General features: G+C 39.4%; 2 protein-coding genes across 4 annotated transcripts in view; both read right to left on the bottom strand.

The window, feature by feature from the left end:
* Positions 1-987: 987 nt before the first annotated feature.
* Positions 988-14,351, bottom strand: part of LOC139980338 (uncharacterized) — a 59,058-nt gene continuing 45,694 nt past the window's right edge. For 2 of the 3 annotated variants that reach the window (XM_071991943.1, XM_071991944.1), the window contains exons 32-34: positions 4,659-4,840; positions 3,920-4,066; positions 988-1,620 (exon numbers count right to left, since the gene is read on the bottom strand). In XM_071991943.1, coding sequence (XP_071848044.1) covers positions 1,577-1,620; positions 3,920-4,066; positions 4,659-4,840 — 373 coding nt within the window. In that variant the 3' untranslated portion in view covers positions 988-1,576. The remainder of the gene's footprint in view (positions 1,621-3,919; positions 4,067-4,658; positions 4,841-14,351) is intronic. The other variant, XM_071991945.1, reaches the window with a different exon arrangement.
* On the bottom strand, positions 1,629-3,612 carry LOC139980052 (uncharacterized; the record flags this gene model as incomplete). The annotated part of the gene is made up of 1 exon (XM_071991419.1): positions 1,629-3,612. A coding segment is annotated over one exon (1,560 nt), but the record flags the coding sequence as incomplete, so codon positions are not given.

Below are 14,351 nucleotides of genomic sequence, written 5' to 3'. Positions count from 1 at the left end.
GATACTATGACGGCAAATCAAGCCTACTTTGACTTACATTCATCATTGCCTCGATTGGTATGTGGACATGATGATGATTATTGTTTTATCATTATCTCATGGTTCAGTTACATTGGGAGTATTTTGTTTTCTTTGATTTGATATAATACCGCTCATCAAATGTTTACATTGACTTTATAAAGAAATACATTAATTCCTCGATTTGATGTTATGACCATTAATCTAGTGTATAAGTTGGCGATACCCCGATTGGTAGGCAGTGGCGAAGCTAGGGGTATTGGTCAGGAGGGGCGAGAATAGTCTGGAGGGGCGCTTTCGACACTATCTAAGCAGAGCGCCACCACAGGTTGGCGCGTAGCGTACAGATTTTGTTTGAGTAAAGATACTCCCTAGATCGCCGGAACTGACCCTTTCCGGGCCTGGCTAATTTGCAGATAAGCGAAGAATAAATAGGTGTCATCGCCAAATTACACTAAAAAAATGTGACAAATGTCAATAGGTAGATGAGAGCGCAATCAAAAATTCAATAATCGCGAATAAGTATAAAGTGGTAAAGAGCTGAAAAGGGCGCCAGCAGTCCATTTGAGTCCGTCGGGGGGGGGGGGGGGGCATCTGCCCCCCTGACTGTATGGACGCTCCGCCACTGTTGGTAGGCCTATGTGGACTTCTGAAGTTTAAGTTGTGTGTATGCTGTACACTCAATGACAAAATGTCCCATTTCTCGGTTAAGTAGAATATTGCTTACTCGATTTGATATCATGACAGCCAATCAAATGCGTATACCCAGCATTGCCTCGATTAGTATGGGGACCGACTTCTGAAGTTTATACATAATGGACTTTTATAGTGAACACAACAATTAAGATTTTTATAGATCAATGAAGTTGTTTCTTACCCTTTTAACATATAGCCCACAACAACATAACCCTTTTAATAATATTAAAGGATCAAAAGCATCAGAAAACTATGAAAAAATGACATAAACTTTTGCATTTTCAATGTAGTTCTGTATTTTCCCAATATTTTGATATTTATTGCATTTTTGCATGAGCCTTTAGTTTATCAATATTTTTGGTACATTCATTTCATAAGCCTTCATAATCTGATATAGAAGAATGGATTATAATGAGTAATTGGTCAGGTGTGATGCTCCTTAACATTTTATTTATAAGACATTCTGTGAGAATGAGTTACCTTAGAACAGAATGAGGTAGGAACATTTTACATCATGATAAAAAATTTACATCATTAAATGAATGTAAAATACTATTAGAATTTATATGGTCAACAAAACTCTGAGACAAGATAACAGTGACATCTTGGGATCCAATGTTACTAAAACAATTGTTTACGATAATGCTTTCATTAAAGTTCCATGTTACAAAATTACCGGACCTTCCTCTATAAGAGATGGTCTTGACATGAACATAAACCAAAACCTTTAATAAGATCCATTACAAAGAAATTCACTTTATAAATCAGACAATTTTTTAAAAAGGTCCATCTTTCCTTCTGTAAGCATCAAAACAAATTAATTCATCTGGAGATATGAATAGTACCAGTCCCTGATGATATGTTAGATTGGATTGCTTGAGCAACTTGGACCTGGAAGAATAAATCCTGGAAAACAAGAGATATAAATAACTTAAAATATTTTGTTGTTATCATGTGAATGGACAGTCAAATGGGATATTTCAATCAGCAGAGAGAAAATAAATAAAAACAGATTAGCTGAAAGGACATTGATGGGGAGAACACTGATGTTGTTGGCAGTTGAAAGATGGATGGATTTAATAATACCAGTGTAGGCAAGCATGGGGTCTGGTGCGGAACCTAGCATGGAGTCTATAGTGCGGGTCTAGCCTGTGGTCCAGTGTGGGGTCAAGCGTGTGAGATCAAGCGATTGGGATAGTGAGAGGTCTAGTGCAACACCTAGCGTGTGGTATAGTGCTGGTTTGAGTGTGTGTTCTAGTAAGGAGTCTACTATGTGGTCTAGTGTGGTGTCTACTGTGTGGTATGGTGTGGAGTCTACTGTGTGGTATAGTGTGGAGTCTACTGTGTGGTATAGTGTGGGTCTACTGTGTGGTCTAGTGTGGAGTCTACTGTGTGGTCTAGTGAAGGGTCTAGGATGTAGTCTAGTGTGGCATCTACTGTGTGGTCTAGTGTGGAGTCTACTGTGTGATCTAGTGTGGTGTCTACTGCATGGTCTAGTGTGGAGTCTACTGTGTGTTCTAGTGTGAAGTCTACTATGTGGTCTAGTGTGGTGTCTACTGCTTGGTCTAGTGTGGAGTCTACTGTGTGGTCTAGTGAAGGGTCTAGGATGTGGTCTAGTGTGGCATCTACTGTGTGTTCTAGTGTGAAGTCTACTATGTGATCTAGTGTGGTGTCTACTGCGTGGTCTAGCGTGGTGTCTACTGTGTGGTCTAGTGAAGGGTATAGGATGTGTTCTAGTGTGGAGTCTACTGTGTGATCTAGTGTGGAGTCTACAATGTGGTCTAGTGTGGTGTCTATTGTGTGGTCTAGTGTGGAGTCTACTGTGTGTTCTAGTGTGGAGTCTACTATGTGGTCTAGTGTGGAGTCTACTGTGTGGTCTAGTGAAGGGTCTAGGATGTGGTCTAGTGTGGTGTCTACTGTGTGGTCTAGTGTGGAGTCTACTGTGTGGTCTAGTGAAGGGTCTAGGATGTGGTTTAGTGTGGAGTCTACTGTGTGGTCTAGTGAGGAGTCTACTGTGTGGTCAAGTATGGAGTCTACTGTGTGGTCTAGTGTGGAGTCTACTGTGTGGTCTAGTGAAGGGTCTAGGATGTGGTTTAGTGTGGAGTCTACCGTGTGGTCTAGTGTGGAGTCTACTGTGTGGTCTAGGTGGTGTATACTGTGTGGTCTAGTGTGGAGTCTACTGTGTGATCTAGTGTGGAGTCTAATGTGTGGTCTAGTGTGGAGTCTACTGTGTGTTCTAGTGTGGAGTCTACTATGTGGTCTAGTGTGGTGTCTACTGCGTGGTCTAGTGAGGAGTCTACTGTGTGGTCTTGTGAATGGTCTAGGATGTGGTCTAGTGTGCAGTCTACTGTGTGATGTAGTGTGGAATCTAATGTGTAGTCTAGTGTTGAGTCTACTGTGTGTTCTAGTGTGGAGTCTACTATGTGGTATAGTGTGGTGTCTACTGCGTGGTCTAGCGTGGTGTCTACTGTGTGGTCTTGTGAAGGGTCTAGGATGTGGTCTAGTGTGGTGTCTACTGTGTGGTCTAGTGTGGTGTCTACTGTGTGGTCTAGTGAAGGGTCTAGGATGTGGTCTAGTGTGGTGTCTACTGTGTGGTCTAGTGTGGTGTCTACTGTGTGGTCTAGTGTGGTGTCTACTGTGTGGTCTAGTGTGGAGTCTACTGTGTGGTCTAGTGTGGAGTCTACTGTGTGGTCTAGTGAAGGGTCTAGGATGTGGTCTAGTGTGGTGTCTACTGTGTGGTCTAGCGTGGTGTCTACTATGTGGTCTAGTGTGGAGTCTACTATGTGGTCTAGTGTGGAGTCTACTATGTGGTCTAGCGTGGAGTCTACTGTGTGGTCTAGTGTGGTGTCTATTGTGTGGTCTAGTGTGGAGTCTACTATGTGGTCTAGTGTGGAGTCTACTGTGTGGTGTCTACTGTGTGGTCTAGTGTGGAGTCTACTGTGTGGTCTAGTGTGGAGTCTACTATGTGGTCTAGTGTGGAGTCTACTGTGTGGTCTAGTTAAGGGTCTAGGATGTTGTCTAGTGTGGGAAATAATCATAAAAAAACACTTTTGTAAGAAAATTAAACCTATTTCTCGTGGCACCATGCACAAGAAATTAATGAATGGAAGAATGAATATACTGTAATCAAATGTTGCTATCAAATTTCAAAAACAACATTGGTGGAACACATACACACACACAAATAATAATTGGTGATTTTTACCCGACAGTACAACTTGAAAAATCTGAGTGGGTGAGGGCACTGGTATCATTGGCTCCCATGGAAAGAGTTTGATGTTACCAGACAAAGTAGCAACAAAGATGTTCACAACAGCTTCAGAAATCTTCTGAGCTGCAACATCAGTTGCACCTATGGATACAACAAAATTTAACATACATAGAAAATAAACCTGTCAACAAAACTATTGTTGTCTTATTACATAAGATGCAAATCAAATAGTAATATGTGGCTCCATTTCCAATAAGGCTCTTTTGAGAAATAGTCTGCCTTGCTAATGGAGAATAATAGAAAACAATAAAAGAATATTTAAATATGTAATTTATGTAAAAATTTCAAAGTTAAATTTGTTTGCTTTCTTTAAAACATTTCAGAACTCAACAGCACAACATACCATGCTGTTATTTACATGAAAGTTAAATTATTCAGAAAAAGTTTCTTTGAGTTAAATTTTGTTTCTTACTCTCCATTTATCAAAAGATATGTGAAAACACCTAGAGGATTTTCTAGAAGCATAACTTTAAACAACGAATTAGGATGAATACAATATTTTGAAATATTACAATATATAAAACTCTATAACCTGCTTGTATGGTTCCATATAACCACTTAAGTAACACTACGCAAAGCAAGAGGACAATATGAATATAAATAAATATAGTATAGTCTGCACAAGTTAAAAAACAACAAACTGAAAAGATTAAACTTTTAGTCATTTTCTTACCAGGAATGTAGAGGGAATAGTGTTCCACAAATAACAAAACACCTGAATATTTATAGAGAATTAATTTCTCATTTCTGTCAAGGATGGCAAGGAAATCCATTTTTGCTACTGAGAAGAAAACGGCTGCTTTAGCACCATAAGTTTCAATCTTTTGATACAGCTCAATTCCTTTTGGTGAAAATCTGCCACAGAAATAACAGGGAAAAAAGGAAAAAGAATGTTTCTTATAATCCAAAACGAATGTTATCTAAAGCACATTTATATTATGTTTCCCTAAGTTTCTAATTTTCTGCCAATCCTTCCTAGTTCATACCATATTGCTAGATTTATATCATAATTTGTGTGAAATTTAGACTAGATATTATGTCATTTCTCAGCACAACCACTTAAGATATTAACCACAGATCCATACAACAAGAGCTGTTTAGCCAGCTAGTCTACTTTGCATATTAGCATCAGAAACAAATTTAGTTCATTTGTAATTAACTGTTGAAGCCCAGGAGTGATGCAACCTAACCTATGGTACTATGTGTTAAATGCTTCAACATTTATACTGTATGTCTGTGGCAAGTCTGGGAATGATAGAACATAACCTATGGTACTATATGTTAATGCTTCAACATTTATACTGTATGTCTGTGGCAAGTCTGGGAATGATAGAACCTAACCTATGGTACTATATGTTAATGCTTCAACATTTATACTGTATGTCTGTGGCAAGTCTGGGAATGATAGAACCTAACCTATGGTACTATATGTTAATGCTTCAAATACTGGGGCAAGTCTGGGAGTGATACACCCTAACCTATGGTACTATATGTTAAATGCTTCAACATTTATACTGTATGTCTGTGGCAAGTCTGGGAATGATAGAACCTAACCTATGGTACTATATGTTAATGCTTCAAATACTGGGGCAAGTCTGGGAGTGATACACCCTAACCTATGGTACTATATGTTAAATGCTTCAACATTTATACTGTATGTCTGTGGCAAGTCTGGGAATGATAGAACATAACCTATGGTACTATATGTTAATGCTTCAAATACTGGGGCAAGTCTGGGAGTGATACACCCTAACCTATGGTACTATATGTTAAATGCTTCAACATTTATACTGTATGTCTGTGGCAAGTCTGGGAATGATAGAACATAACCTATGGTACTATATGTTAATGCTTCAACATTTATACTGTATGTCTGGGGCAAGTCTGTGAATGATAGAACATAACCTATTGTACTATATATTAATGCTTTAACATTTATACTGTATGTCTGGGGCAAGTCTGGGAATGATAGAACCTTACCTATGGTACTATATGTTAATGCTTCAACATTTATACTGTATGTCAGGGGCAAGTCTGGGAATGATAGAACCTAACCTATGGTACTATATGTCATATGTTTAAACATGCTGTATGTTCTGAAGGATTTAAAAACGAGAGTAGAGGGCGCTAGGTTTGGAATTGAGATATAAAAAAGTTGTGATTAAGGGTCAAAGGTGAATGGGAGTAAGAAAAGTTATAAAGATGGCATTTGAATCTGTGAGATGATCGACAAATACAGTAGAGAGAATAAAAAAAATCCTTGTTCAGATTAATTATTGTTTACGTAAGAACAAAATGGTAGCAGAGCGAGGTTGGAAACATGTGAACCAAAGTTTCCAAAAGTCATAAACCGAACGAGTGACCGCGGATTTACTGGATTGTTTTTTTATCGAACATGCATAAAGTTCGACCAACGAGAAGAGCTACGATAGGACTAGCGTAGGCAGAAAGCTGCCAAATTGTACGGGTAACTGTGGCTGTGTACCAGTATGACCGCCAGTCGGCGATGGACAGTCGAGGTAAAATACTGTATTTATGCCAACTATGAATAAAGCTGGCAGACATCGTAACATTCTCAAACTTAAATGCAAAACTGTGAGTAAAGTTAGCAACATTAATCAGGGTGACATTGCATACCAATAGGCTACAAATTAGATATGTCAGAGTGACATAACTCAATGTAAGGTTGATATGTCAGAGTGACATTCCTCAGCGCAGTTAGATATGTCAGAGTGACATTCCTGAAAAAAGCAAAACAAAATAGACAAGTCAGAGTGACAATTCCGTGCTAGTGATGTTAATTAATCATACATACATCAACGTGACATTTTGTTATATGATACCAATGGATCTTCAGAGTGACATTTTCCACGGGTCTCGCCTCAATGGATTAGTGTGGCAGAGCAATGCCTTGTGCTAGCTGTGGATAAGGTTAATAAAGTCGGAACATTTTAAGTTGTTCAAATAAAATATCTCAGCGTGACATTTCGGATAATACAACAGGGATATATCAGCGGGATATTTCTATCGATGCTAACTAGATACGTCAGAGTGACATTGAATTGCCGACTGTCAATAAGTTGGTGACCAGATTGACATTTTCTTAGCAATATAAGTGATTACTTTTCAACATAATACCACCAAAATATGGATGAATTGAACAATTGCGTAGAAACAAGAAGAGTCAACTGACTCGAACACTAAATAACTGTATCAGGTTGATACAGGAGGAAGAAAAAGACTCAGAGTTGATTGCTGAACAGCTAAAAAAGGCAGAAGACCATTTCAACAAATTAGAAGAGATTTATGAACAAATCGTTTCTACCATCAAAGATGATGAAGCTTTCGTAGAAGTGGATGGTGGAAGTGGAGAAAAACTTTTGGAAGATGGTGACCGAAATTAGATCAGCTCTTAGGAACACTGCTGCACCGGTAACAGAAACCTTACCCCAGGGACCTGTTCTGGTAGGGGAATCTTCTCCAGGAACGAGTATGATAGCAGACAGACAATTGCAACAAGCAACAGCAGGACAACTGCAACAAACTATTGATCAACAAATGACAGTGGACAGACGATTGCCGCACACAATGGATCAACGAGCAGTGGCGTCAGATGGACACCAACAACTAACAAGTCTGGATCGAGCAGTGACGACAAATGGACATGCTCAGCAAACTACAAAGGTACAACGCCAAACTGATACCCAACCAGAATGAAAACATTTCATGGTTCCTTGCTGCTGTTCATTAGTTCCATTCATAGGGAAATTTCTAACAAAGCCCTAATACAACAACAGTAATTTATGCTCACAAACTTTTGTTGCCAAAGTAATGCTAAGCCCTGATATCAATTGCAACACACATCAGTGTGTGAAGACTATCTACCATTATCATCATACCAAGTTTGACGAAATTCCGACTAGTAATAGTAGCCAAGTAATTGCAATTTGGAGTATTTCACGTTTGACCCCATGACCTCATTAATATTCATGATATGAGCACCAAAATCAACAGGGTTAATCTACTTACTATGGGCCACCCACTCACCAAGTATGATAATGATTGGTCATTCCCTTGTTGAGTTATTGTGCATACAAACTTTTCATAACGAAATAATGCTAGCCCCCCCCCCCCTTATAAACATGCATGATATCAATTGCAACACACATCAGTGTGTGGAGACTATCTACCAATATCATCATACCAAGTTTGACGAAATTCCAATAAAGAGTAGCCAAGTTATTGCAACTTGGGAGTTTTTCACGTTTGACCCGTGACCTCATTAATATTTTTTAACTTTGACCTTGTATAACTTCACACACGAAGGTCACACAGGGGTCAACCTATTGACATTTATGATCAGAAGGTACCTTTGACATCTGAAAATAGCATCGAAACTGTAAAAATCCCCAAAACACGAAAAGGTCACCAGAGGTCAAATTGAGGTCAAGGGTCACCCAGATGCGGGTCGACAACTGGATTACATTGAAGCAACTCCCAACCTTAACAGACAGTTCGTTCTCAAGTTATCGCAATTTTTATCATTAATTGACCTTTGGTGACCTCGGATCACATTTCCGTTAAGTTTGAAAATATTCCCCTATACCATTTTCAACTTGTCCCAAAATATCAACCATGTCACACCTTGGAACTGGGAATTATTGCACTAAATGTCTGAAAATTTACTTTGACCTCATATAACTTCACACACAAAGGTCACCTGGGATAAACCTATTGACATTTTTGATTGTTGAGACGTGAATATAGCATCAAAACTGTAAAAATTCAAACATTTTTTTCTTTGCCCATTTTCTCACCCAAAATACTAGTTTTTTAACATTAATTGACCTTTGATGACCTCGGATCACATGACCGTTAAGTTTGAAAATATTCCTCTATACCATTTGCAACTTGTCCCAAAATATCAACCTTGTTACACCTTGGCACTGGGAGTTATTGCATTAAATGTCTGAAAATTAACTTTGACCTTGTATAACTTTACACACAAAGGTCACCCGGGTGTCAACCTATTGACATTTTTGATCGGAAGGTACCTTTGATATCCAAATCTAGCATCAAAACCAAACATTTTCTTTTTCGCCCGTTTTCTCCCAAACTAAGCACATTTTTTCTAATGTGACCTTTGACCTTTTGACCTTGGTTTCAAATGTAGTTTGATCTGCTGATTCCAAAAATCAACACGACAAGTCTGTACAGCCATCCTAACTCCGACCGTAAACTTTGACCCCATATAAGTTCGCACACAAAGGTCACACGGGGGTCAACCTATCAATATTTATGATCGAAAGGTACCTTTGACATCTGAAAATAGCATCGAAACTGTAAAAATCCACAAAACATGAAAAGGTCACCAGAGGTCAAATTGAGGTCAAGGGTCACCCAGATGTGGGTCGACAATTGGATTACACTGAAGCAACTCCCAACCCTAACGGACAATTCGTTCTCAAGTTATCGCAAAAATACTAGTTTTTTAACATTAATTGACCTTTGGTGACCTCAGATCACATGACCGTTAAGTTTCAAAATGTTCCCCTAACCAGTTCACAACTTGTCCCAAAATATCAACCTTGTCGCACATTGGCACTGGGAGTTATTGCAGTTTTAGTATTTTGGGTTTTTGGACCATAACTGACCTTTGGTGACCTTTGTGGGCACCAAAAACAATAGGGTTCATCTACTCACTATGGGCCACCCACCGACCAAGTTTGATCATGATCAGTCAATCCCTTGTTGAGTTATCGTGCATACAAGCTAAAGCGTCACACACACACATACACGCACACACACGCCAACCTGAATACATAGGTTCCTTTGCTTTTAGCAAGGAACCAAAAACTAGAAGTGGGGGCGTCAGAACAGAACAGTCCTTTTGAATCACTGAAACTTGCCTTTGAACTTCCAAAAATAGAAATTCCATGTTTTTATGGTGAACCAGGTAATTATTTCAGCTTCACAAATGCATTCAATGTTCTTATTGTTAGTAAACTGAACTGTGAATTTACCAAGTTGCAACATCTACTGAGATTTTGCAAAGGCAAGGCTTATAATGCTATCAATGCTTGTGAGTTTGAGGGAGAAAGTGGGTTCAAAAAGGCATTGGCAATATTACAGGTTCAATTTGGGCAATCACACATGATTCTGGGGGCAATGACATCAAAGTTGGAAAAACGTAAAACCGTCGAAAGCTCCGAAGATTTGTGGGAATTAATTGGGGACTTAAACAAATGCAAAATCACTCTATCTAAATTGGGGTATGACAACGATTTGAATTGCAGTAATACATTGCTTACAGTTCAAAATCTGTTGCCCATCCATATTCAAACCAGATGGAGTAATGCATCTCATGATATTCTTACAAAACAGGCTACGATTGGCTTAAATGACCTGATCAAATTTCTAGAAAAACAAGCATCAGTTAAAAGTACAATGTTTGGAAAACAACTGGAAATGACCATAGAAAAACAAAACAAAAGAAGATCAGAGGAAGATCAGAGGAAGAATGATGTAAAGAAAAATGAAAACAAGGGGAGTTATCACACTGCCAGTGTAAAGGCACACCCTAGTGACCCTACCAACTGCCCCTGTTGTAGTATGGGCACCCACAAGTTATGGAGATGCAATTCTTTCCTAGCCATGAGAGTTGAGGGTAGGTGGGATTATGCCTCAAAAAACAAGCTGTGTTTCAAGTGTCTGGGTGAACATTTCTCACCACAGTGCACCAGGGTAATGAAATGCAATATTGATGGATGTAGCAAAAATCACAACAGATTGTTACACGGAACCAAGGAAGGGGAGCCCATGTCTAAAGGGAGTTGTGATCTCGAAAATAATGCAATAAGTGCATCTGGATCTAAAAATAATACAAGTGGTAGTACTAGGCCCACATTTCATTCGGGTGCGTGTGGTCTAAATATCATTCAGGGTAGTCCCGGTTTTGGTGTCTTCACCAAATGGTAAGGTTGTAGAGGCAAATGCCTTCCTGGATGATGGAAGTGAGCAGACATATGTGAATGAAGATTTAGTGGCTGAATTAGGGATACATAGTAAGCCGGAAGAGGTCAAGGCTACGGTACTAAATGGTAAAGAGGAAAGGTTTCAGTCCTTTCCAGTTAAATTTGACATCTCTCCACTAAATAGACCAGAGAAGCAGTATGGGATTGAGGCGATAACAATTAAAAATGTATGTGGTAAACTAAAGCCCATTGATTGGTGCAGGGTCTCAAGAGACTGGGACCATTTGAAGGATATTGAATTTCCTAAGTTTCTAGGTAGCAGAAACAAGGTCGATATTTTGATTGGTTTGGATCATGCAGGCTTACACAAGTCAATCCATGAGGTAAAGGGCAGATCAGGCGAACCAATCGCCAGGCTCACCCCATTAGGATACACTTGTGTGGGACCTGTTGCTCCTGCAGCTAGGAGAGCATTCCACACCAGATCAGTGAGCACTTTCCACTGCACTGTTGACAGAGAAGTGAACATAACTCTCAGAAAGTTCTGGGAAGTAGATAACATGGGCTTAAATTGCAAAGTAACTTGTCACACCCAAGAAGAAGAGGAGGCCATCAGAGTGGTTATAGAATCGATGGCTGGAGGTGACAATTGTAGATACCAAGTAAGAATTCCATGGAAAGAAAAAGAAAGGAAAAACATGACTACAAATAATCACGTGTCTGCAAAGAAAAGGCTAGAAAGCCTAGAAAAGAAGTTGATAAAAGATGAAAAATTGGGCAAGGCATATAGCTGTGTAATTCAAGGGTATTTGGATAAGGGTTACATTAGGAAAGTAGATGAAGAGGAACCTAAATCTAGTACAGAGTGGTTTATTCCACACTTTCCTGTGGTAAAAATGGATCGAACAACTACTAAGGTTAGGATAGTTTACGATGCATCAGCGAAAGATAGAGATCTGTGTTTAAATGATGTAATCAATAATGGACCAAAACTTCAAAATGACCTCTGTGATGTTTTGCTTAGGTTCAGGCGAGACAAAGTAGCGGTGGTCTGCGACATTTCTGAAATGTATTTGCAGATTGAGATAGATGAGGTTGACCGGCCTATGTTCAGGTTCATGTGGCGAGATCTGGACGTGCAAAAGGAACCAGGCACTTACGAATTCAACAGATTGATTTTTGGGTTGAATGTGTCACCATTCATTGCCCAAAAAGTGTCACAAGAAAATGCAAAGCGTTACACGGAACAGTTTCCTAGGGCAGCTGAAACTGTTCTAACATCCACATACATGGATGATAGTATGGATAGTGTAGAGGATGAAGATGTTGCTATACAGTTGTATCGTGAGCTCACAGAGTTGTGGGCAAAGGCTGGTATGAGTGCAAGGAAATGGCTATCGAATTCAAAGAAGGTACTCGAAGCTATTCCTGTAGAGCATAGAGCTAAAGAGATTAAAATAACTGATAGTGAGTGGCCATCAATCAAGGCTTTAGGGTTAACATGGCTAGCTGAGAGTGATGTGTTTGTGTTCAAAGGCCCAGATAGAAGTTTGGAAAAGATGACAAAGAGAAACATGTTGAGTCAGCTTGCAAGTCTCTTTAGCATCAAAGGTTAAAGCTTGGGTCAGCGATTTGCAAAACCTTGACAAAGTAGTGGTGCCTAGATGTATTGAGTATGAGAGTGGTAAAACATCAATTCATGTATTCACTGATGCTAGTAAGGATGCATATGCTGCTGTAGCGTATGCACGAAGTGAGACAAATAGTGGTGTGACTGTTCGTTCTTAAATGCGTTCTATAGATTTGTGAGTCGAAGAGGTGAGCCTGAGGAAGTTTTCTCAGACAATGGAACTAATTTTGTGGGTGCGTCTCGGGAGCTAAACGAGTTGTTCAGGTTGGTTGACAAATCAAAGGTCCAAGAGGTGACAGCGGGTCAGATGAGGTGGCATTTCTTACCCCCATTGTCACCTCATTTTGGTGGTGCTCATGAAGCACTAATCAAGACAAGTAAGAGAGCTATTCAGGCAGTTCTAGGTGATGCAGACGTGACCGATGAAGAGCTTCATTCAGCCTTTGTTGGTGCCGAAGGTATAATTAACTCAAGACCATTGACGTATGTGTCAGCCTCTCCCAAGGACATGACCCCATTGACACCAAATCATTTCCTGCATGGGTCTATGGGTGGAACATTTGCATCAGAGGAAATTGTAGATAGCACAAGATATAGTCCAAGGAGGAGATGGCGCCGTGTGCAGGAGCTGATGCGCCATTTCTGGCAAAGATGGCTCGAGCAGTGGTTGCCTTCCTTGAATCGTCGAAAAAAGTGGCATAAGGAAAAAGTTGATTTGAAGGTCGATGACTTAGTTTTGGTAATGGAAAAAGATGTAGTTAGAGGTCAGTGGCCATTAGGAAGGATAAAGGAAGTGTTTCCTGGTCCAGATGGCCATATTAGAGTGGTAAAGATTAAGACCAGCAGGGGTGAGGTGATTAGAAATATCACAAAAGTATGTCATTTGGAGTTGTGTGAGTAGAAGCATTTAAATTTAACTGTTAATAAGACAGTACAGTTTTCTTGAGTGTATTTTTAGTGTTAGTAAGTTCTATTTTTAAATTTAAGTCATCTGTTGCTAATGATGTTTGGAGGTTTGAAAAGAACATGTTTTGGAAAATCTTTCTTTTTTGTTACAGTGTATACATTGTTGGGATGATATTTGTTAGGCTAAGTAGCCTGATGTAGTTTGAGTGTAGGGTTGATTATAGAGCATTGGGTTCCTTTTTACTTTTGTTGTTCAGTCAGTTAACAGTTATGGTGATAGGTTACCTAGGTTTCGACATTTGGTCGAAGAAGGGGAGAATGTTCTGAAGGATTTAAAAACGAGAGTAGAGGGCGCTAGGTTTGGAATTGAGATATAAAAAACTTGTGATTAAGGGTCAAAGGTGAATGGGAGTAAGAAAACAAGTTTAAAGATGGCGTTTGAATCCGTGAGATGATCGACAAATACAGTAGAGAGAATCAAAAAAATCCTTGTTCAGATTAATTATTGTTTACGTAAGAACACTGTATGTCAGGGGCAAGTCTGGGAATGATAGAACCTAACCAATGGTACTATATGTTAATGCTTCAACATGCTGTATGTCTGGGGCAAGTCTGGGAATGATTGAACCTAACCTATGGTACTATATGTTAATGCTTCAACATGCTGTATGTCTGGGGCAAGTCTGGGAATGATAGAACCTAACCTATGGTACTATATGTTAATGTTTCAACATTTATACTGTATGTCAGGGGCAAGTCTGGGAATGATAGAACCTAACCTATGGTACAATATGTTAATGCTTCAACATGCTGTATGTCTTGGGCAAGTCTGGGAATGATAGAAGATAACCTATGG

Source organism: Apostichopus japonicus, chromosome 14 (assembly GCF_037975245.1).
Source record: "Apostichopus japonicus isolate 1M-3 chromosome 14, ASM3797524v1, whole genome shotgun sequence".
NCBI classification, from domain to species: domain Eukaryota; kingdom Metazoa; phylum Echinodermata; class Holothuroidea; order Aspidochirotida; family Stichopodidae; genus Apostichopus; species Apostichopus japonicus.
Note: the sequence above shows the minus strand (reverse complement) of the source record. Positions and strands in the feature narration are given on the sequence as shown.